Source organism: Porites lutea, chromosome 12 (genome assembly GCF_958299795.1).
Source record: "Porites lutea chromosome 12, jaPorLute2.1, whole genome shotgun sequence".
Lineage (NCBI taxonomy): Eukaryota > Metazoa > Cnidaria > Anthozoa > Scleractinia > Poritidae > Porites > Porites lutea.
The window spans coordinates 6964796-6986081 of record NC_133212.1 but is presented as its reverse complement, the minus strand read 5'-3'; the positions used below and the strand labels follow the sequence as shown (position 1 = coordinate 6986081).

General features: G+C 38.1%; 3 protein-coding genes across 3 annotated transcripts; all 3 read right to left on the bottom strand.

Annotated features, from left to right (window-relative positions):
- Nucleotides 1-2017: 2017 nt before the first annotated feature.
- LOC140953632 (histamine H2 receptor-like) lies at nt 2018-3025 on the bottom strand. The gene has a single exon (XM_073403050.1). The coding sequence runs from the start codon at nt 3023-3025 to the stop codon at nt 2018-2020; it is 1008 nt and encodes a 335-aa protein (XP_073259151.1).
- A 1083-nt stretch (nt 3026-4108) lies between these two features.
- LOC140953631 (melatonin receptor type 1B-B-like) lies at nt 4109-5116 on the bottom strand. The gene has a single exon (XM_073403049.1). The coding sequence runs from the start codon at nt 5114-5116 to the stop codon at nt 4109-4111; it is 1008 nt and encodes a 335-aa protein (XP_073259150.1).
- A 3781-nt stretch (nt 5117-8897) lies between these two features.
- Nucleotides 8898-20783, bottom strand: LOC140921999 (melatonin receptor type 1A-like). Its single transcript, XM_073372019.1, has 2 exons — nt 20263-20783; nt 8898-10038 (listed from the first exon to the last, which is right to left on the bottom strand). The coding sequence occupies exon 2, from the start codon at nt 10004-10006 to the stop codon at nt 9005-9007; it is 1002 nt and encodes a 333-aa protein (XP_073228120.1). The 5' UTR covers nt 10007-10038; nt 20263-20783; the 3' UTR covers nt 8898-9004.
- Nucleotides 20784-21286: the final 503 nt, after the last annotated feature.

Below are 21286 nucleotides of genomic sequence, written 5' to 3'. Positions count from 1 at the left end.
ATTGCATTCGAAAGCAATTATTGTAGCCGGTCTTGGAAACAAAGTTACAAGATTCATCCCATAAACGAATTGAAAGGTGGAAGAAAGGATACTTGAAAATCTGGGCAAATAAAAGTGAAAGAAAATATGAAAGAGAAAATTACCGATTCATGATCGAAAATCAGACTTACGTAAGCATCAATTTGGGTTAAACAGATGGGTTTATTGGCAACTATTAAAACGAGGGGTGCAGCAACGGTTATTGGAGAGTACGATCCAGATGGTCGCTGTGAAAACTTAGTTCGAGCTGAACAGAAAGACTTGGTTATGTTGTTGAAGGAATCACCTATTCCCCGTCAAAGCTCGCCAACAATACTGTCAAGCCTAAATGCTTTTCATTACCTATGTCGGTTGTCTGTAGGTTCAAATATAACACTCGCACTCGGGATACAACTGTTTGCCCTAAAGGTGTGCTTTTTTATTATTTATTTAATTGATTAATTACAAGTAGTGCCCACTACCTGCAGCGTAGCACCTTCAAATAATTCTCAGGAAAGCTCTTGTTTATCAAGTGGCATAAAGTGGTCAGAAACGCTTACTCCATATGGGAATATCCATCTTAGAAAATTGTGTCCAACACAGATTAAAAATACACTGTGACGAAGTCGGTTCGCGTCACCTTAACTTTTACGTTTTATGCGCTTATTGGATTACCAGGGATATGAAAACAGTTATGACTGCGAAGGGTTTTGAAGATTCTAAGTTAACAATAAAAAAATGATGCAGTTTGGAAACCCTGTAGATAAAATTGTTGATCATAGGCATAGCCCATAAATGCACTGTTTTCGATTGGATGATAAAATTAGCGCATACAAAATAGAGCCACGACACACCAAACATCTCTAGGGGTTCCTTCTTGGTGATTATATAGCGGCTGTAATTGGCTGGTTTGACGAATTTATAATTAACACCTGTTCACCATCATCGTGGTGAAGTCATGAAACAAGGAGGTACTCACAGTTCCATTGCTTTCTACCTAATGACCTTTATTGACTGAACAAGAATCTTTATCTTAGTACAAATCATAATCTACTTTCACTTAGTGTCAGTACTTTTACATTTCGTACTGTATTACTTTTTAAAATATCACTTAGTAGTACATGTAGTAGTTACACTGAAGTTTGTAATAGTACATAATCGTTACTATGGTAATCAATACAAAAGGCGTCTATCAAAGCCAATGGCGGTTCTTACACCAGAGACGGGATCATCCGTTTCAGACAGGTTATCCGTTGAATAATTCGCGTCAGACGGATAATCTGTGTTAATGTGAAAACGGAACGGTTTTAATTTTGGACGAATAATCGGTCTTTCTTTACCTGTCAGTTCGTTCGTCCATTTTGACGGATTTTGAACGGATAGTCAGTCTCAAGTGTGAAAACGGCCAATGTGTGAATCGAGGCAGCAACCAAAGTAATGCTCATGCATATTGGCAAAATTCATTTCGGGTATAATGGTATACTACTTATCGCCCCTAGCCAACTCTGATTATATATTGAACAATTATTCCACGAGTGCGCGTTGGATATGAGATGGTAGAAAGCCAACGCGTAGCGCCTAGGGGGCTCTAATCATCTCATATCCAACAAGAGCAAGTGAAACAATTGTTTTATTAAAAACGTCCACAAAATATCAAGAATGCTTCCCGAATTTATTTGTAAAAACAACCGATTTTCAGCTCGTTTTTCATTTTGAGTAGACGCATACAGTTACCACATTTAAAGAGCATGGTATAATGGCTCATATATCATGATGGCTAAGCCAATCAGAGCTCTAGAATTGCATTATCCAATGATTCAGTTTTTAATAACATTTTAATTTATGAAACAAATAAAATGCTTCATGACCCGACCAGCTGGTAATTATTAGAGGCTCAATGTTGAGATAAGAAAATAGGTCAGGCCAGCTGTCACACCACTAGTAAGAAAAGTTAAATGTGACACAACCCAAATTGCTAATTCGTTTTTATATGTATCTTTTAAGGCAGTGGCCCAATGGCGACAACACTCGCTTTTACTCGTAGAGCCAGTGGTTCTACGACAGCTTGAGATCGGCAGCATCTGCAACGTAGTACCTTCAGATAATTCTTGCGAAAGCTCTTGTTGAACACGCCGTAAATGAAGGGATTCAAAGCGCTGCTTATAGCCCCCAAAAACGTATATGCCATATAAGCCTCGGGAGGGAAGATCCATCTTTGAAAAATCGTGTCCAAAAAGTCAATTGTTAAGATTGGAATCCAGCACAAATTAAAAAACAGCACTATAACAAGTATGGTGCGAGCCACCTTAACTTCTTCTACGTTTACCGAGCTTATTGGATTGCCGGGGTGATGAAAACTGCTATTGTGGTGGCGAATTGTCGTAAAGATTCTTAAGTAGGAGTAGATTATAACACAAGTTGGAATCCCTATGTAAAGTAGAAGACCACAGGCCAAAAATGCAGTGTTTTGGAGCCGAATAAAACATAAGAACTTTGAAGGATGAAACAAGGCCATTTTGCTCTCACTTAGCACGTAAATTAATGGAGCACAAACAGAATAAAACCACGACACAAGAATCATGATAAGGGTTTTTTTCTTCGTGAAGTAGCGTCGGTACTTTGTCGGTTTGACAATTCTATAATATCTGTTCACTGCCATCAAGACCAATGTGTGAATCGAAGCGAAACACAACGTAAAGGCTAATGAACCTTGAAATTTGCAGGTCGTGTCTTTAAACGGCCAATGGGAAGTCACTAATGCTGCAATGGATAAAAGACCTATATTAACTCCTATTAATAAGTCTGAAACGGCGAGTGACGCTACGAACATGTTTGGAATTGTTCTCATCCGTCGGTTTAACAACATAACCAGGAGTGTAAGAAAGTTTCCAACAAACACAAACAACACAATAAGAACGTATAAACCTGATTCCAAAATAACTTTGGCTTTGCTTCTTGACTTAAACTCTCTTAACATTTCTGCCAGTGTGTCCTCTGTGGGATCCATTTTTTTAAGCGTCAAACAGTTCCTGCTAACAAAAAAATTGACACCACGAAGGGTTAAACGAGTTTCTTAAAAAGAGTTGCCAGAGGTATTCTGCCAGGGAAAGGATTACAGCGGATGTCTAAACTCGCTCCTATTAAGAACCTCTTGAAAGGAAAACTCGACAAGGAAACCTAGTATAATTTATAAACTAGAGTGTTTAACTGACTTTCTGTCACTGAAAAAAATATAATGTGTAAACAGACGAATAATACGAGTATTTTACCTGTTTTACTTGCGTTATTATTACTTTGCAGTAGAAACTCTAGAAAAATGTTCCGTCCAAGTCCAAATATTACATTATGTAAGGATAAAATAGAACCATAGTTGATATTTGGGTATATAATACACAAAGTGGAATAGAAGAATAAGTGACGTTCAGTTACCTGTGTTTCTCTTAGGCTTTCTTGAAACAGCGGCTTCCTTGTGGCAGAAGCCAAAACAGTTACAGAAGCACCTAATTCTTGTAGATTAAAACTAATACCTTATGTTAATAAAACGGCTGAGCTCCGACATCGACTATTGATGAAAACTGAGAAGGGTAATGAAGATTCTAACTTAACAATAAAAGATGATGCAGTTTGGAACCCCTGTAGATAAAGTTGTTGACCATAGGCTATAAATGCACTGTTTTCGATTGGATGATAAAATAGAGCGCATACAAAATAAAGCCACGACACACGAATCATCTCTAAGGGTTCCTCCTTGGTGATTATGTAGCATTATATAGATTATATTATAACACTTACTAGCAAAGCCAATGGGAAGTTACTAATGTCGCTAATGCTGCAATGGATAAAGGAACTATATCAACCCCTATTAATAAGTCTAAGCCAATCAGAGCTCTAGAATTGCATTATCCAATGACTCAGTTTTTAATAACATTTTTATGCAACAAATAAAATGCCTCATGGGTCGACATGACGCTTATTCGAGACTCAATGTTGAGATAAGAAAATAGGTCAGGCCAGATGTCACACTACAGGTAAAAAAAGTTAAATGTGACACAACCTAAATTGCTAATTCGTTTTTATCTGTATCTTTTAATTAAGGTAATGGTCCCATGGCGACAACACTCGCTCTTACTCGCACATCCAATGGTTCTACCACAGCTTGAGATCGGCAGCATCTGCAACGTAGTACCTTCAGATAATTCTTGCGAAAACTCTTGTTGAGCACGCCGTAAATGAAGGGATTCAAAGCGCTGCTTATAGCCCCCAAAAACGTATATGCCATATAAGCCTCGGGAGGGAAGATCCATCTTTGAAAAATCGTGTCCAAAAAGTCAATTATTAAGATTGGAATCCAGCACAGATTAAAAAACAGCACTATAACAAGTATGGTACGAGCCACCTTAACTTCTTCTACGTTTACCGAGCTTATTGGATTGCCGCGGTGATGAAAACTGCTATTGTGGTGGCGAACTGTTGTAAAGATTCTAAAGTAGCAGTAGATTATAACACAGGTTGGAATCCCTTCGTAAAGAAGAACAATATAGGCCAAAAATGAACTGTTTTTGATTGGAATAAAACATTTGAACTTTGAAGGATGAAAGACCATTTTGTTCCCAAGTAGCACGTAAATTAGTGGAGCGCAAATAGAACAGAACCATGTCACAAGTATCATGATAAGGGTTTTCTTCTTGGTGTAGTAGTGGCGGTACTTTGTCGGTTTGACGATTCTATAATACCTGTTCACTGCCATCAAGACCAATGTGTGAATCGAAGCGAAAGCCAAAGAAAAGGATAGGTAACCTTGAAATTGGCAGGTCGTGTCACTAAAAGGCCAACGGGAAGTCACCAATGTTGGAATGCCTAATGGCGCTGCAAGGAAAACTCCTAATAATAAGTCTGAAACAGCGAGTGATGCTACCAACATGTTTGCTATTGTTCGCATCCGTCGGTTTAACAACATAACCAGGAGTGTAAGAAAGTTTCCAACAAACACAAACAACACAATAAGAGCGTATAAACCAGATTCCACAATAACTTTGGCTTTGCTTCTTGACTTAAATTCTCTTAACATTTCTGCAAGTTGGTCCTCTGTGGAATCCATTTTTTTTAAGCGTCAAACAGTTCCTGCTAGCAAAAAAAAATTGACGCCACAAAGGGTTAAACAAGTTCACTGAAAGAGCCGAGGTATTCTGCCAGGGGAAGGATTACAGCGGATGTCTTAACTCGCCCACTATGAAGAAAACTCGACTAGGAAACCTGGTTAATTTTATGAACTAGACTGTTTAACTGGATTTCTGCCACTGAAAAAATTATTGCGTGTAAACATACGTAAAATACGACCTTTTTTCGTGTTTTACTTGCGTTACTATTACTTTGCAGTAGAAACTCTAGAAAAATCATCAGTCCAAATATTACATCAAGGATTAAATAGCACCACAATTGATATTTGGGTATAAAATACACAAAGTGGAATAGAAGAATAAGTGACGTTCAGTTACCTGTGGTCCTTTTAGGTTTTCTTGAAACAGCAGCTCTCTTGTGGCAGTATCCAAATCATTGTTGATTAAAACTAATACCTTATAAGGCTGAGCTCCGAAATCGACTATTGTCAACTGCCTTTAGCAATATTCAGTCCTCGTGCTAAAAGTTTTATAGTTTAGTTTTAATCAACGAGGGGCAGGTGTTTCTGGGACACAAGAAGTGGATTCTGCCACAAACGTCAGAGGTAGCCCAAACTCAATATGAGAGCCCTGAACAACATTATCCTATTTAGCTAATTAATTATTCACACGACAACAATTATAAGACGTTGTATGAGAATTACCCTATTTCTCCATAATTGAGCGAAACATGCACTTTTTCCTTTTAAGATTGCATTTTGTATTTTCTTATGTTTATTTGTGGGTTGACTTCTTTTCAGGCCTCTTAGAATTTCAAGAACCCGAGAGCACTACCCTTCTAAGTTAATTACTCATTCTTACAGCAAGAAAATTGTAAGACGTTGCATGAGAAATATTCTTTGCTCACTAAATTAGCAAAATTTACATTAAATATCGCTTTGAAACTTACCTTTAGCGTCTTCTTGTTTTTCTTTGAGTTCTGGCTGCATTTCAGTCCTCCTAGGCACTGTTTAATGCCTTTTTGCGAGCGACAGTTTTTCACCCAGATGACAATAGAGGGAAACTATTGTCATCTTTTAATGCATGTTTCGCCCAATTATGGAAAAATAGGGTAATTCTCATACAACGTCTTATAATTGTTGCCGTTATGAATAGTTATAATTAGCTAAATAGGACGATGTTGTTCAGGGCACTCATAGTGAGCTTGGGCTACCTGAGCAAACGTCAGGCAGAACAATATTAAAAGTGAGTCCATGGGTGCACCAAGCAGGTGTGCTACATGCTATCTCTTCGATTTCAATGCAACTTGGCCAGTTAAATAGTCTGAAATGTCAGCCGTCTATTCGCGCTACCCCCCAACGGGTTTGCCGCCAGTTTGAGGGGGGAAGGGTAGGGCGAAGAGACGGACCACCAGTGAAAAGGGTCTACCCCAACACTCAAAATGAAAACTAGATCATAACAACATTTTTTGCCAAGAGAAGAGCTTCAAAAACAGGCAAAAGTAGGAAGCAAAAGGATGGGAGGTAATTGAGATCCGGTTACGAAGGACCTCTCTGCTCCCCACCCCCTTCGAATTGAGACAATTGCAGACACGTTTTCAGCTCTCTCGATATATTCATTCTCAAAATCACATTTTTACAGTGGCTGATGAAGTTCAGTTGGGATGAAAAACATTTTCCCCTTTTGAACCATTTTATTGTAAGAAATAACCCGCAAACTGCGATGATAAACATTAGGAAAAAACGCATAGCGGAAAAATAATTCAACTTTTAACTCGACTTTTCGTACGCTACCCTTATATAAACCTTCAGAAGTAACCGTTGATTGAAGTAACAACAAAATTCAAACGCAACTGATAAGTGACTCATTAGTAGGAAAATAGAGAAGGTAATGAAACTGAAAGGAGAGAGGAAAGGGGAAAATTTGCACACAGATTAGACATGCAAACTAAAAATTAATTAAGATAAGGCTTTTCGCTACTCTTATTTTCATTAATGGTAGTTTTTAAATCCGTAATAGCAGTGTGTCCTTACGGTGTTTTGACGTACAGGAAATTATTATTTTATTGCTTTTAAAAAAACGGGTTGCTTTCAGTGTCAAGAAGTTTTGTTTCACTGTTTCGACGTTATGCTAATATTTACAAATTAATGTATACTATTAATACCCCATGACTTCGACAAAGCTAAGATGTATTTGTAGCCTGTTACCTAAAGTAAACACCGAAAGCTTTAAAAATAGTTTTATGAATAGGTTAAATTTTAAGTATTAATTAGCAATCTCTTACCTTTATTATGTTACTTTGAATTTCTAAGCGCTTGTTAGTTAGTATGTTTTTTAAAATAACTTAGTCTCCACCACTGTAACTTTTGTCATGTATTTTCATTTTATCAAATGAATAAAGACATTATAATTACAATTCTACCTGGAGTTTTGAAAACCGGGTTAATTTGCTTAAAGCTCCTCCTCCAACAATACTGTTAATTAGGTTTAACAATTTTTCAATGCTTATGTCCGTTGTTTGAAGGTTCAAATATAACACTCAGGAGACAATTACTTGCTTCCGAAGGTGTGATTATTTATTTATTTATTCATTTAATTACACCGGAAGTGCCGACTACCTGCAGCGTAACACCTTCAAACAATTCTCACGAAAGCTCTTGTTTGTCTTGTTTATCACGTCGCATAAAGTGGCCAGAAACGCTTATGCCATGGAAACCTCAGGAGGGAAGGTCCATCTTTAGAAAGTTGTCCAAAACAGATTAATTCACTGTGACGAATACAGTGCGCGCCACCTTAACTTCTACGTTTAATGCGTTCTTTGGATTACCACAGAGATGAAAATTGTTATGACTGCGAAGGGTTTTAAAGACTGTAAGATAACAATAAAAGATGATGCAGTTTGGAAACCCTGTAGATAAAGTTGTTGACCATAGGCCATAAATGCACTGTTTTCGATTGGAAGATAAAATAAAGCGCATATGAAATATTGCCACCACACAAGAATCATCTTTAGGGGTTCCTTCTCGGTGATTATATAGCGGCGGTAATTGGCTGGTTATTTTCACGGATCTATAGCACCTGTTCACCGTCAATAAGGCCAATGACCGTTTTCACACAATAGAGGATCATCCGTCCCAGACGGGTTATCCGTTGAATAATAACCAGTCTTTATGTGAAAACGGAACGGTTCTAATTTTGGACGAATAATTAGTCTGACTTTTTGTCTGTTTGTCTGTCAATTTTGACGGGTTTTGAACATGTAGATAGTCAGTCTCAAATGTGAAAACGGCCAATGTGTGAATCGAGGTAGCAACCAACGTAACGCTCATGTATATCAGCAAAATTCATTTCGGGTATAATGGCATATTACTAATCCCCCTGGCCAACCCTTATTATATATTTAGCAATTATTCCATCAGTGTGCGTTGGATATGAGATGGTACATAGCCAACGCGTATAGAGCGCCGAGTGGGCTATAATCATCTCATATCCAACGAGAGAGAGTGGAATAATTGTTTTATTAAAAACGTAAACAAAATATCAAGAAATCTTCCCGACTTTATTTGTAAAAGCAACCGATTATTACCTCGTTTTTAATTTTGAGCAGACGCATACAGTTACAATATTTGGATAGCATGGTATAATGGCCCATATACTATGATGGCTAAGCCAATCATAGCACTAGAATTGCATTATCCAATGATTTAGTTTTTAATAACATTTTTATGCCTCATGGGCCGACTTGGTAATTATTCGAGACTCAATGTTGAGATAAGAAAATAGGTCACGCCAGTTGTCACACTGCAGGTAAGGGGAGTTCAATGTGACACAACCTAAACTGCTAATTCGTTTCCAGCAGTATCTTTTAATTAAGGCAATGGTCCCATGGCGACAACCCTCGCTCTTACTCGCAGAGCCAATGGTTCTACAACTGCTTGAGATCGGCAGCATCTGCAACGTAGTACCTTCAGGTAATTCTTGCGAAAACTCTTGTTGAGCACGCCGTAAATTAAAGGATTCAAAGCGCTGCTTATAGTGGCCAAAAAGGTATATACCAGGTAAGCCTCGGGAGGGAAGGTCCACTTTTGGTGAACCGTGTCCACAAGGTCAATTGTTAAGACTGGAATCCAACAAAGATTAAAAAGCACCACTACTACGAATATGGTGAGAGCCACCTTAAATTCTTCTACGTTTACCGGGTTTATTGGATTGCCAGGAAAATTGTTATTGTGGTGGCGAACTGTTGTGAAGATTCTAATGTAGCAGTAGATTATAACACCGGTAAGAAACCCTACGTAAAGCCGAAAACCATAGGCTAGAAATGCATTGCTTTCGATTGGAAAAGAACAGAAGAACTTGGAGGGATGAAAGATCATTTTTTTCCCTCTTAGCAAGTGAATTAGGGGAAAACAAATAGAATAGAGCCATGTCAGAAAAATCATAGTTAGGGTTTTCTTCTTGGTGAAGTAACGGCGGTACTTTGTCGATTTGACGATTCTAAAATATCTGTTCACCGCCAATAAGACCAACGTTTGGATCGATGCAACAACCATCGCAATAATAATGAAACCTTGAAATTGACAGATCGTGTCATTGAAAGGCCAATGAGAAGTCACTAATGTAGGGATGCCTAAAGCACCAACACTGAAAACTCCTAGTAATAAGTCGGAGACGGCGAGTGATGCCACGAACATGTTTGGAATTGTTCGCATTCGTCGGTTTAACAACAGAACCAGCAGTGTTAAGGCGTTTCCAACAAACAGGAACAACAAAATAAGCATGAATAAACCTGATTCCAGAATAACTTTGGTCTTGCTTCTGGATTTAAACTCTCTTAACATTTCTGCCAGTTGGCTGTTCATGGAATCCATTTTTTTTTCTTTCGTAGCGTCAACTGTTCCTGCTGGATAAAATATACGGAGAGGGTTAAAGAATATCATAAAAGAGGTATTCTGCCCGTGGGGAAGGGGCGCATCCCAAAATTATTTACAGCAGACTTCCAAACTAGGCGCACTGTTGATACTCTCTTGAAACGAAAACTCAACAAAATGAAAAAGCCCGGTTTTGTATTTTAAACTTGTTATGATTGTACTGCGCATAGGCGAGAGTAATCAAGAGTGGCCAGATTGGAAACAGCATTTCAAGCGGTTCAGGTGCGCTATTAAATTCAACGCCAAAGGTGAAGTTCTTCAGATAAATGCCCTTATTTACACTATGGATAAAAAAGCGGAACAAATATTTAAGAGGCTGTCTCAGTAAAATCCTCCCACTCCATTTCGCGTGAAAATATTTTTGCCTGAAACTGTGGCAAGTGAAAGCTTTTATCGAGACTGTAACTAAACAAGAACGCTCTTAAAACGGACAGTCCCTCTTGCTTGCTTGGAGATTATATAAGACATGAGGAGGCGATTAATGCTACACGAAACAGGATTTACTCTGCTTTTCACTTCCTACTTTATCGACGATCGAGTATTATTCAGGATATTTACTTTTTATATCGTATTCGACGATATGTTTCTGAACTGATTATTTAGTACGCGTGTTAGCGACGACCGGAAATACGTCTGCAGTCGCAGGCTATACGCTTGTATAAATACACGAAAATTCAAGGGCCTCGATTCGACAGATAATTATATCATTGCCAGAGATAAAAAAAAAGGTCATGGACATGGCGCGTTCTTTCAGTCATCTCTGAAAATAAACCGCATGCTCATAGCAAGACTCCTCTGCATACAATGCAAGTTTAAAACACCCGACCAGTTAGCTTCACCATCGAAGTTTTCTAATTAAGATTCTTCTTTTTTTCGACTACCTTAGTGCTTACTTGTGTTACATAATCAACCTTGCGCATGCGCAATGCATTCACTAAAACACATGTTTCTCTACGACCGAGCTTGTATTCATAGAGAGTCGGAGGATTATTAAAAGCAAGTGTTTTGACCTAATGCGTATCTTTTCATGGTGTCAGACGTGGGATTAGAAAAAGAAGAAAATAAACTCTTTCTGTTTAAATCAGCACGAAAATCCAACTGAGGAAACTGGTGTAAGTCTTCCAACTTCAGTGAACGAACGAGCGAGTGACACAACAAACAAAATGGTGAGTCCCTCATTCATCGACAAGGGGCCTTCAGCACAGATGACAACTTATATAATTGCTCCAAAATGTGGAAACAAAGATGTGAACTGTCACCCGGCCGATGGCGAAAGTTGAAGAAGAAATCAAATGCAAGCATCTGTTATACTCGTCGGGAGAACGCGGAATCGAACTTTTCAACAGCTGGGAGATGTCTGCGGATGAGCTAGAAAAGCTGGATAATTACTAGATGACATTCGAAAATTTGTAAAGCCACACTCCAATGAGTTAATAGCAATGTAGGAGCTTCACCACTACCGACAAGGTACCCTCTCTCTGGAATAATTTATTGCAAAACTGAGAATCCCTGTGAAGGAGGCCAACTACCTGATCGAGCACAATGATCGATCCATGAGGGATTTCGTTGTGCTAAGAATGAACTCTGACCGTTTTCAAAAGGACTGCTTCAAAGTAGGAAATGCTTTCACCTTCAAGGGCGTTCGTGATATGGCAAAGTCAGAAGAGTCGGCAGACAAACAGCTTTAGCTAATGAATACCCAAGTATACTCGATCAATGTTCGTAAAGGATATCAACGCCAAGGAAACTAGCGACCAACTCCTTATACTGGCTCAAGTAGACCGAAAGCCCGCAAAAACAGTGGCTGGGGTCACCACCCTCGAGAGCAGTGCCCAGCGAAGAATGCTACATGTCACTACTTCCAGAAAGTAGGAAACTTAGCAAAGGTATGTCTTTTAACGCAAAAGAAGAGAAATGTGCATGAAATCGAAGCGACCAGGGCTGGCCTAAGTGAATCAGTACCAGATTCTAGCCAGTCATCCTGTAATGACATGTTTTTGGCCCCACTTAGTGCAACACCCTTGACCAGTAATTAGTAGGTTAATTTTTATTTGGTTTGCTATTGTAAGCATTTGAAGTGGCCCTCCATTTCTCAACTCTTGTGTAAATCTCCCCCACTCGAACGTTTTTGCGGGCCAAAGTTCAACATTTCCAAACATTAAGCCAATCAAAATTTATACCTTCAGAATATTGTATACCTGGCAACTCTCACGCATTATGCACGAGTCTTGACTAAAGACTGACGCCTCTGGACTAAAGACATCGAACTCACGCATCAAGGACAATTTCTTACACCTGACTCACAAATCCGGACAAATCGTTCTTTGACACATGATAAAAAGAGGAAACCTCAATCTAAAAAGGCGTTAAATGATGACTTTGTGTCGTTTTTTATGTTCTAACGAAATCAAAGCACGCTAAAATTGTCGTCTTTTAAGTAGCTTCGGAAGTGCTCAGATGTCTTCGAAATACGTGCGGACATTTTGGGCACCGTTCGGAAGTCTTCGGGAAAGTCGTCGGAAATCTGCGGAAGTAGCCGAGACGTTTCCGGAAATCCCGCCAGTCATGAGGTCAAAATCTAACGTATTTGACTCAGAAAAAGTTGGCAGGTAATATTGGGAAGTAGATTGTAAGAAAATCCGTACCTGAATCGTTTCGGCAAAAACTTGCAATTGCTTTTGCAACGCCCTCAGTAGCAGCCATCGTATGCTGACATGTTCTCAGAGGAGCGTAAATTTGAGCAGATGGTATATGACAAATGGTGTTACAGTAAATCATTAACAAAATATGACACTGCTAAAATTACCCATAAAAACGCACATTTGATCGCATTGTCTGACGAGAAGTGTGAAGCGATTCCAAGGCCTTAAAAACGGGTTTTATAGAAAATAATGGACAATCAGGTCCTTTGTCAGTTGTCAGTAAAACCCAAGGCAATTGTCAGTTGTGAGTTAACCCCATCCAGATCCTCTTGGAGGAAATGCTCCCTTGAACGATTTTGGAAGAACAAGTCCCAGTAACGAGAAATACTGCTGCAGGTAAAATAGGTAATGGCGTCATTTCGTTGCTATGACAACTCCGACGACATTGCAACCCCAATCATAACAAATTTTCATCTTTATCTAATACAACTGTGGTAACAATATTTCCAAATCTTCGTTTATGGCGACGTAGTTTATGCTCAAACTTGGTGGATATTGACTCTGAAAAACTGGATCGAACCTCCTTAGTCTCTCCTAAGCTTTCTTCGCAAAACATGCCTGGCTTCGGTCACGCAACGACTCTATTACCAGTTTCCTTGGTCTCCGCTAAGAACGCCTGGGACTACAACTCCCCTTTTGTGTACTAATACGAAAACAAAAATGGCTTGCAGTTTATGAGTCTCGCTACTACGCAAACGAGACTAAATAGGTTTGCTTTCATTCACAATAATTCTCGGGCTGCACTGGGGGCCCTGAGTATTTTGTCTCGCCACGGCCAGTTTGTTCGACTTGAAAATGGAAAATAGGGCATTTTTTACGGCGCTGTAAAATGTTTGATTTGCACCATCTGCCAATGAATTTTATATATATTTATAGGTAAACACCTATAGTTTTTCGCTGAAAAAACAAAATCAAGCAAAATATGACCCCAACTTATTGCCTTGAAGCGAAAGGCTAAAAATTACCCGGGTTTCTAACAGCTTAATTCTGACGTTTGGGACCTAGTTGAAAGCTCTAGATCTGATAAACGAAAAGATGGATCACCTGTTATTAAGAACATACAAAAACCATATACGATTTCATCATTTTAAAAGTTATGATCGTATCAACGCATATGCGAGCTTATTCCATATTTTTAGCTCTAGCGTAACGGATCTATTTCAAGCTGATTTTGTCAAAAGTACGGCTTATGTAATTCATTACTAGCACTGACTCACAAATTGAGCCATATTACAATCCCTGAGATGCCAGATTCCATAAAATTCCGGTAAATGTACTTTAAAAATCGCTGGTATGCGCCCCGATTTGAAGTCCATGCTGACAATCCAAATCTCAAAACAGGTGAAACTGTGTCATGTTTCGAGCTAAATAGCTCGGTAAAACAACTGTCCAGAGATGAGCGTTTGCTAGAGAATCAGAAAATTAACTAAGCAGGTTTTATTTTCGGTAAGAAAATTGAGATTTAAGTGCTACAACCTCGGGTAAACCTTCCATTCAATCGGCTGCAGGTTGACTCGTAAACCGGAAATGTGAAAAACCGGAAATCCGGATCATCCGGAAATCGGTAAATCTGAAATCAATCAGAAACCGAGGCCAATTTCCAAAAACAGAGATAGCTGCATTCGTTTAGGGCTTCTTCTCGACGCTGAGACGGGTAAAAGATGGAACCAGCCAGCCAGCTCGGTTGTCAGCATGAAGGCACTTGGAAATCACTCGGTCTCCTAGATCGCGCCACAGTCGGTTTCGAAATATAGTTAACTTATGTGAAGTATTAGTTACGAGTGTGATATCCTAGCGCACATCTCATGTTTGTGACAGGTAAATGACATTTACGTCATTTACGGTTTCTTACGGAGCCTATCTGCCGAATCAACCGACGGTCTGCTTATTTGGAAGGTTATTGTTCACAGGTGTGACATGTTAGCGCACATTGCATGTTTGTGACCGGTCAATGACATTTACTGTTTATTATGGAGCCTATTTGTAAAACGCAATCGATTTTGTAGTCTGACGGCATAGCATTAAAATACCTGGATGGATTTTTTTTTGTCAACAAAACACGGCTGTAAAAAGACAAGAGGAAAGTCTGCCATCTAAGGCCCCAAATCCCACTGCGATAAAACCTTTTAGCTGTAAAAAAAAAATCGCACGATTTTAGTTTAGAATCTGACAAGGGATGAAAATGGGTGGCTGAGGACCGTTCACTTATTAAAACGATGTTTCTGCTGAGAAAATGAGGCACAGAAGGCTAATCACTAAATTTCAGTAGACGGGTTCTTTTTCAAAGGATGGCTCTCCAAAAAAAAACTTGCTACAACTTTTTCATTGAAATTCCCGCTTTTCTTCCACCCCTCTTCACGTTGAAAAGATGTTTGCGCAGAGAAATCGTAAACTCAAGATGAAACTTAAGATTTAAGATTTTTATTTGAAAGGGATGAGAACATCCACAAATTTAGAGTTAATGGAAGTGATCACATTTGTGGAATTCGCCTAACGAAAACAATGCACAAATCCACAGATGTCCGCTTACAGTTTACAGAATTATTTGTTTACTAAATTGACCCGAGGATTTTGCGCAAAAAGTGCTATACTTATATATGAAAGTGAAAAAGAAACCTGCAAAAATTAAATTCTTTGGTCTGGATTTTTTTTTCAGCTAGGTTGATGAGTCCCAAAACAATGGAATTGTGACTGAAATTATGTGTCTCTCGAGTTTCTTTGGCCATAAGAGAAAACATATTAAGTTAAATAAATCTTAGCCGTACCTACCTGACGCTTATAATTTGTGAATGATATTCTTCTTAAGGGGTAGAATAACCTCACCTGATGGGACTTCTTTCCCTTTTTAAGAAAATGGTCAATGTCACTTCGGTAGTACGAAAGTGGACTTCAGTTAACGACAAATAATATATGTTGTTTCAACTGTCACCGACCATGGTGTTAAATAGATATCTTCTTCATAAATATTTAGTATAATCTCTTTTAATAGCTTTTTCCGTCGCTTTGTGAATGGAGATGGAGTCTGAGTGTTTTAATTTGTGAAACGCAAACTGTTATTATTTTTGGTTTGCACATGACGTCACCAAAAATCAAACTAAGAAACTGTCGATTACTTTGAGTTTCTACTTTCACGAGGTATTACAGCACCTAAACGACTTAAAATAAACAATTTTTTTGTTCGAAAGGCTTTTTTTTTTTTTGTCGAGAGAGAGGACGCTTAAAATTTCCAGGCTTTTGCGTGACGCGGCATTTAGCTGACGGCAGGAAAATTTCTTATGTGGGTTAAAAACATTACCGGTCTTGGGAGATTTTGCTATCTAAACTTTCCTTGTGTCAGAATAAATATTACTTTAATCTTTATGAGTTCCTCAAGCGAAGAATTCACGCATTAAAAGGAAAACTCGAAAACAGATGTTTCTGTTGCTTTCCGGCGGCCATATTGGTGTCCATGTAATAAACCGTGAAGCATTTTGTTAATGAAAGAGTTGTCGCAATTTGAAACAACTGCCCTGTCACAAATTTGTAATAAACATTGCGCTTTGTAATATTCTTCTTGAGAGTAATTCAACTTACCTGGTTAAAATTAACATCTTGTCTTTGGTACTCAGGGAATCACCTATTAAAATCAGTAAAACTCTTGCTAAATGATAAAAAATTTCTTCTTGACGGAATTTCGTAGTCCTGCAACATTTTCTAAAGATTTAAATAACTTGGAAAATTGAAAACCTGACACCCTGTGATGCTTTAAAAAATATCCATATCGTAATTTTTGGTTTTAAGTAATTAAAATTATAGAAATGGACGCCTCGCTTTTAGCCTTGGCCAGATCTATATATTACAAAATTGCCGAACTTTTATAATCATAAGTTTTTTAATTATGAAATTGACGAACTCCGAATTAATCTTTTTTCAGGAGTCAAAAAAATTCGGGTAAACAAAGCAAGCCCCCTATTACCAAAACTCAAATGATAATGGACTAAAACCATACTTTCAGTAGTTTCTTTTCGTAGTGCAGCAACATTTTTTATAAAGATTTAAATAACTTGGCTTATTGAAAACCTGTCACTCTGTGTGATGTCTTTAACAAAATCATATCATAATGCATTATAACCACTGCATCCATCATTAGACACTGATCTTCACTCCCTGATGGTTTCTTATCATTTGTTGAAGGCTGTTCGCCACTAGCTGTTGGGTTTTCTCAAGTTGCTTAGCTTTTCAAAGAATGCTAAAACCTTGATAGAGCTCTTTAAAAAATTTCAGCTAGTCTCTCGGGAAACAGCAAGAAACAACGAAGAAACGGTAGTTTTGGGTGTAACGTCCGTCAATGAAAACAGTAATTAAGGTGGCCAGTTCCTATTTATATGCGTGTTGATTATGTTTTTGATTCGCGTTTTTCAGAATGAAAGATTCAACCGATTTCTATGATTTTTGACATCTGTAATAAATAATAATGGAACTTTAAGACAATGTTATTTAGTTTTTTGTAAGCATAAAAACTTTTGAGATATCGGCATATATTTAAAGCCGCATTTTTACGAAAAATGTAAATAACTTCGAAATCCCACGACAGATTTTTCCCTAACTTCAGCAAATAAGCCTCACAGCTCTCTAGTTTTACATCTGCAAGTTTGAAGGCAATCGTGACCGTAGAACTCGCTGCACAAAATTCTGGTCAAATTTAACCTTAAAATACTACGCTAACACATTTGTGAAAGTTGACACACGAATAGAGGTAGCGTGCCGACAGACTATCTCCTATCTGAAAAGATATTCCTACTGAAAGCTTTATTGCAAGAAACACAGTAATCAGAAACCTACGGGCGAACATAGTTAGCACTACAAGAAGAACAACTTTATGCTGAGTGCGCGGTAATATTAAAGAACTTCTATTCATCAAACTTACGTTGTATTTGTCCCCTCTATTTTGAAAACAAATCTTAACGAAGCAAAATATAGCATCTACGAAAACCTCTCAAGAGTTTTTTGGGGCGCAGGTTCCCGTTCTGAAGAGAAATAAGGCCACCAACCCCAGTACTTCTAACCATCCATTTTCCAGCTGCATTGAAAACCCTTGTATTTGGTAATTTATTCAAGCGTTTAAGACTTGCCATCACATTCGCAAGGGAAGTTTACCACTTGGTAATAAAGATGAAGACAAATATGACAATCGTCTTATTCTTCTCATTATCCCCAACAGCAATCTGCCCGTGCGAATGTGATGGTAAGTCTTAAAAGCCCGAATAAATTACCATATATGAAGGGTTCATTATAGCTGAAAATGGATGGTTAGAACTACTGGCGTTGGTGGCCTTATTTCTCTAAAAACTCTTGAGAGTTTTTCGTAGATACTATAACTTGCTTTGTTAAGATTTGTTTTCAAAAGAGAGGGACAAATACAAAGTAAGTTTGATGAATAGAAGTTCTTTAATATTACTGTGCGCACTCAGCTTAAAATTGTTCTTCTTAAAGTGCTGACTGTATTCGCCGTAGGTTTCTGATTACTCTGTTTTTTGCAATAAAGCTTTAGGTAGGAATGTCCTTTCGGATAGGAGATAGTCTGTCGGCACGCTACCTCTATTCGTGTGTCAACTTTCACAAATGTGTTAGCGTAGCATTTTAAGGTTAAATTTGATCAGAATTTTGTGCAGCGAGTTCTACGGTCACGATTGCCTCCAAACTTTCAGATGTAAAACTAGAGAGCTGTGAGGCTTATTTGCTGAAGTTAGGGAAAAATCTGTCATGGGATTTCGAAGTTATTTACATTTTTCGTAAAAATGCGGTTTTTAATATATGCCTATATCTCAAAGGCTTTTATACCTACCAAAAATAAATAACATTTTCTTAAAGTTCCATTATTATTTATTACAGATGTCAAAAATCATAGAAACTGGTTGAATCTTTCATTCTGAAAATCGCTAATCAAAAACATAACCAACACGTATATAAATAGGAACGGGCCATTAATTAAACACGAACAAGGCTACATGTCAAAAGATGTTTCATGTCAGTCTTGACAGAGATCAACGTCATAATTAAAAAGCGAATCTCACAACAAGAGAATCTCATATCTACAGTTCATTACAACTGGGCGATAAAATTATTTCAAATTGCGACAGCTCAGTTTATTGCAAAGTGCAATGGGTAGTTCATACATATTGCTACAGCTAGTTCTTTATTACAAAGTGCGACACGGCTTATTACAAATTGCTACAGAGGTTACAAAGAGTTACGATTATTACAGCTGAAGAAAAGAGCGTTTCAACTTAAACAAATTTCTCTCTCTATCTGTTAAAGGCAAAACCTATAGAAAGCCAGCATGGTATAACTGGTCTCACCGAACTAATTTTATTCTTAAAACACATCATTTATCCATGTGGATTCGATACACCGATTCAGCCTAAGACCGGAAGTTGCATAAAAGCGAGGCCTAAGGGCTATCTTTCGAGAGAATCTCAAAAATCATGGCGGAAAACACCGACACTTTGCATGGAAGACATGAAATGTCTTCTGATGTAAACCTTACACTAGAAGACATTCCATGTTCATCCCAGAAAAATGGAGAAGACATAAGTAAATGTACAATTCCACAGTTGAAATTTTGGTTGAAATGGAGAAGACTGAACCAACAGGGACTGAAGAAAGATCTTGTCGAAAAGTAAGTTTCGCAGCACCTGTATTACATAAACACTGTTATCTAACCTTCCACGCTAGTCAAAAGAATTTCGTTTTCGCTAAAATCTTTTCTTTTCTGCTTTTAATTTGAGATTTCTTTCTTTTGTGGGGCGGGGTTAAGGCATTCAACACGATTCCTTACTACAGAGAGAAAGTTTTTGACCCTGATCCTGAGAAGAACTACACGAAAGCTTAAGATCCTTGATATCGAAACAGTCCAGACTGAGCTGATCGACCAACAAGCAAGCTTGTGTAATTCGATTTTAGACACTTTCCCACCGGATGAAAACACTCAATTTTCAGAGGACTTTTCTGTTTTGCCCCCATTTGTGCTTATGGATGCTTTTGAGCAGGTAAAAATTCCGGTAAATCCATGAAGAAATTTACCAATGCAGCAGTTGTTATAAACTCAAATGACAAAGACCTCCGTATGGTCAATTTTGTGCATGATTTACAGGTGTATGATAACACGGAAAATAACATCATATACGTCCGTGTTTGCTGTTGGGCTTCCTATAAGATGAATGTTAAATACAAGGTGAAAATGGTTTGTAAACAAAGCGGGACCCCAAAGATTCTAGCAGCAAAGTGTGGTAGGCAGTGTCCGGCTTCCAACAGTGGGTGTTGTTGTCATGTTATGGCGCTCATATGGAAACTTGAGGACATGGCGAGAAAGTCAGAGCTAAAAAATATCACTCCTGACAACAGATGCTGCACATCAAAACCGAGGGAATGGGGAAAAAGGGGGTAGACGAGAATTAGAGTTCTCTCCAGTGATGGCTTTAAAAATAACAAAACCAAGACATGCGTCTGACTTACCTGGTAGGAAGAAAAGGAGTATTGACTCTCAGTTTTACGACCCCAGACCATTGAAATCAAAGAAGCTTGATGCTGATGGAATTGTAAAGCTGAGGCAAGATCTTCAGAAAATAAATGCTTGTATACCCTTTGCTGCTATGTTACCAGAGGAAAAGACAATTCAAACAGTAATGACTATAGTTGGCACTGTTGCTAAAGGTTCAACAATTCATAAGCAACTTCAAGATTATTCCCAGCAGCCTCCAAATTTGGTAGTACCCTGTGTTAGTAGTTCCTCCCTTGCCGGTAAAGAAAATGTGAATCCTGTCTCAAATGGGCAAGCACTGAATTCAAATTCAAGTTTGAATCATGAAATCTCTGCTCCACCCTGCAATGTGCAGTGTGAATCAGAAATGGCACCCCTTAGCACTCCTTCTAATGATTATGATGAGCTACAGCTTCAGCAGATATCAGATTGTAATGTTAATAACAAAAAGCAAGAACAGAATATTTCAAGTTTTATTGAAAGTACAATTGATCCATCTGAAGTACAACTGCCAACAGTCCAAACAGAAACATTATTTATTGAAACTCTTACAGAAAAGCAAAAGCAAATTGAAATGACAGCAAGAGGACAATCAACGAATCCTGTTTGGTTTGAACAAAAGCAAAACAGAATAACCGCCAGTAACTGTAAAGATGTCTTTTCTCACATGCAAAAACAGGGGTCAAAATTACCAGAAAATCTAGTAAAAAAAAATACAGAAAAAGGAGCACCCCAAAAAATGGTCAGCTATTCACAAGCTAAACATTTTAATTATAAAAGTAAAGGATTGATCTTTGGTATTGAAAATGAACCTGTGGCAGCTGATTTGTACAAAGAATATCTCTTGTTATTGCCAGACATCAAGGAAGTGACAGGTCAAGAGATTGGATTAATTTTAGACAAAGAAAATGATGTTCTTGCAGCAAGCCCTGACAGAATTGCAACAATAGTATATGCCAATGGTGACATTGAATACAGAAATGTGGAAATAAAATGTTT

What these genes read in the sequence shown, in the direction of transcription:
- LOC140953632 (XM_073403050.1), bottom strand. Translation starts at nt 3,025, where the DNA reads ATGGATCCCACAGAGGACACACTGGCAGAAATGTTAAGAGAGTTTAAG.
- LOC140953631 (XM_073403049.1), bottom strand. Translation starts at nt 5,116, where the DNA reads ATGGATTCCACAGAGGACCAACTTGCAGAAATGTTAAGAGAATTTAAG.
- LOC140921999 (XM_073372019.1), bottom strand. Translation starts at nt 10,006, where the DNA reads ATGGATTCCATGAACAGCCAACTGGCAGAAATGTTAAGAGAGTTTAAA.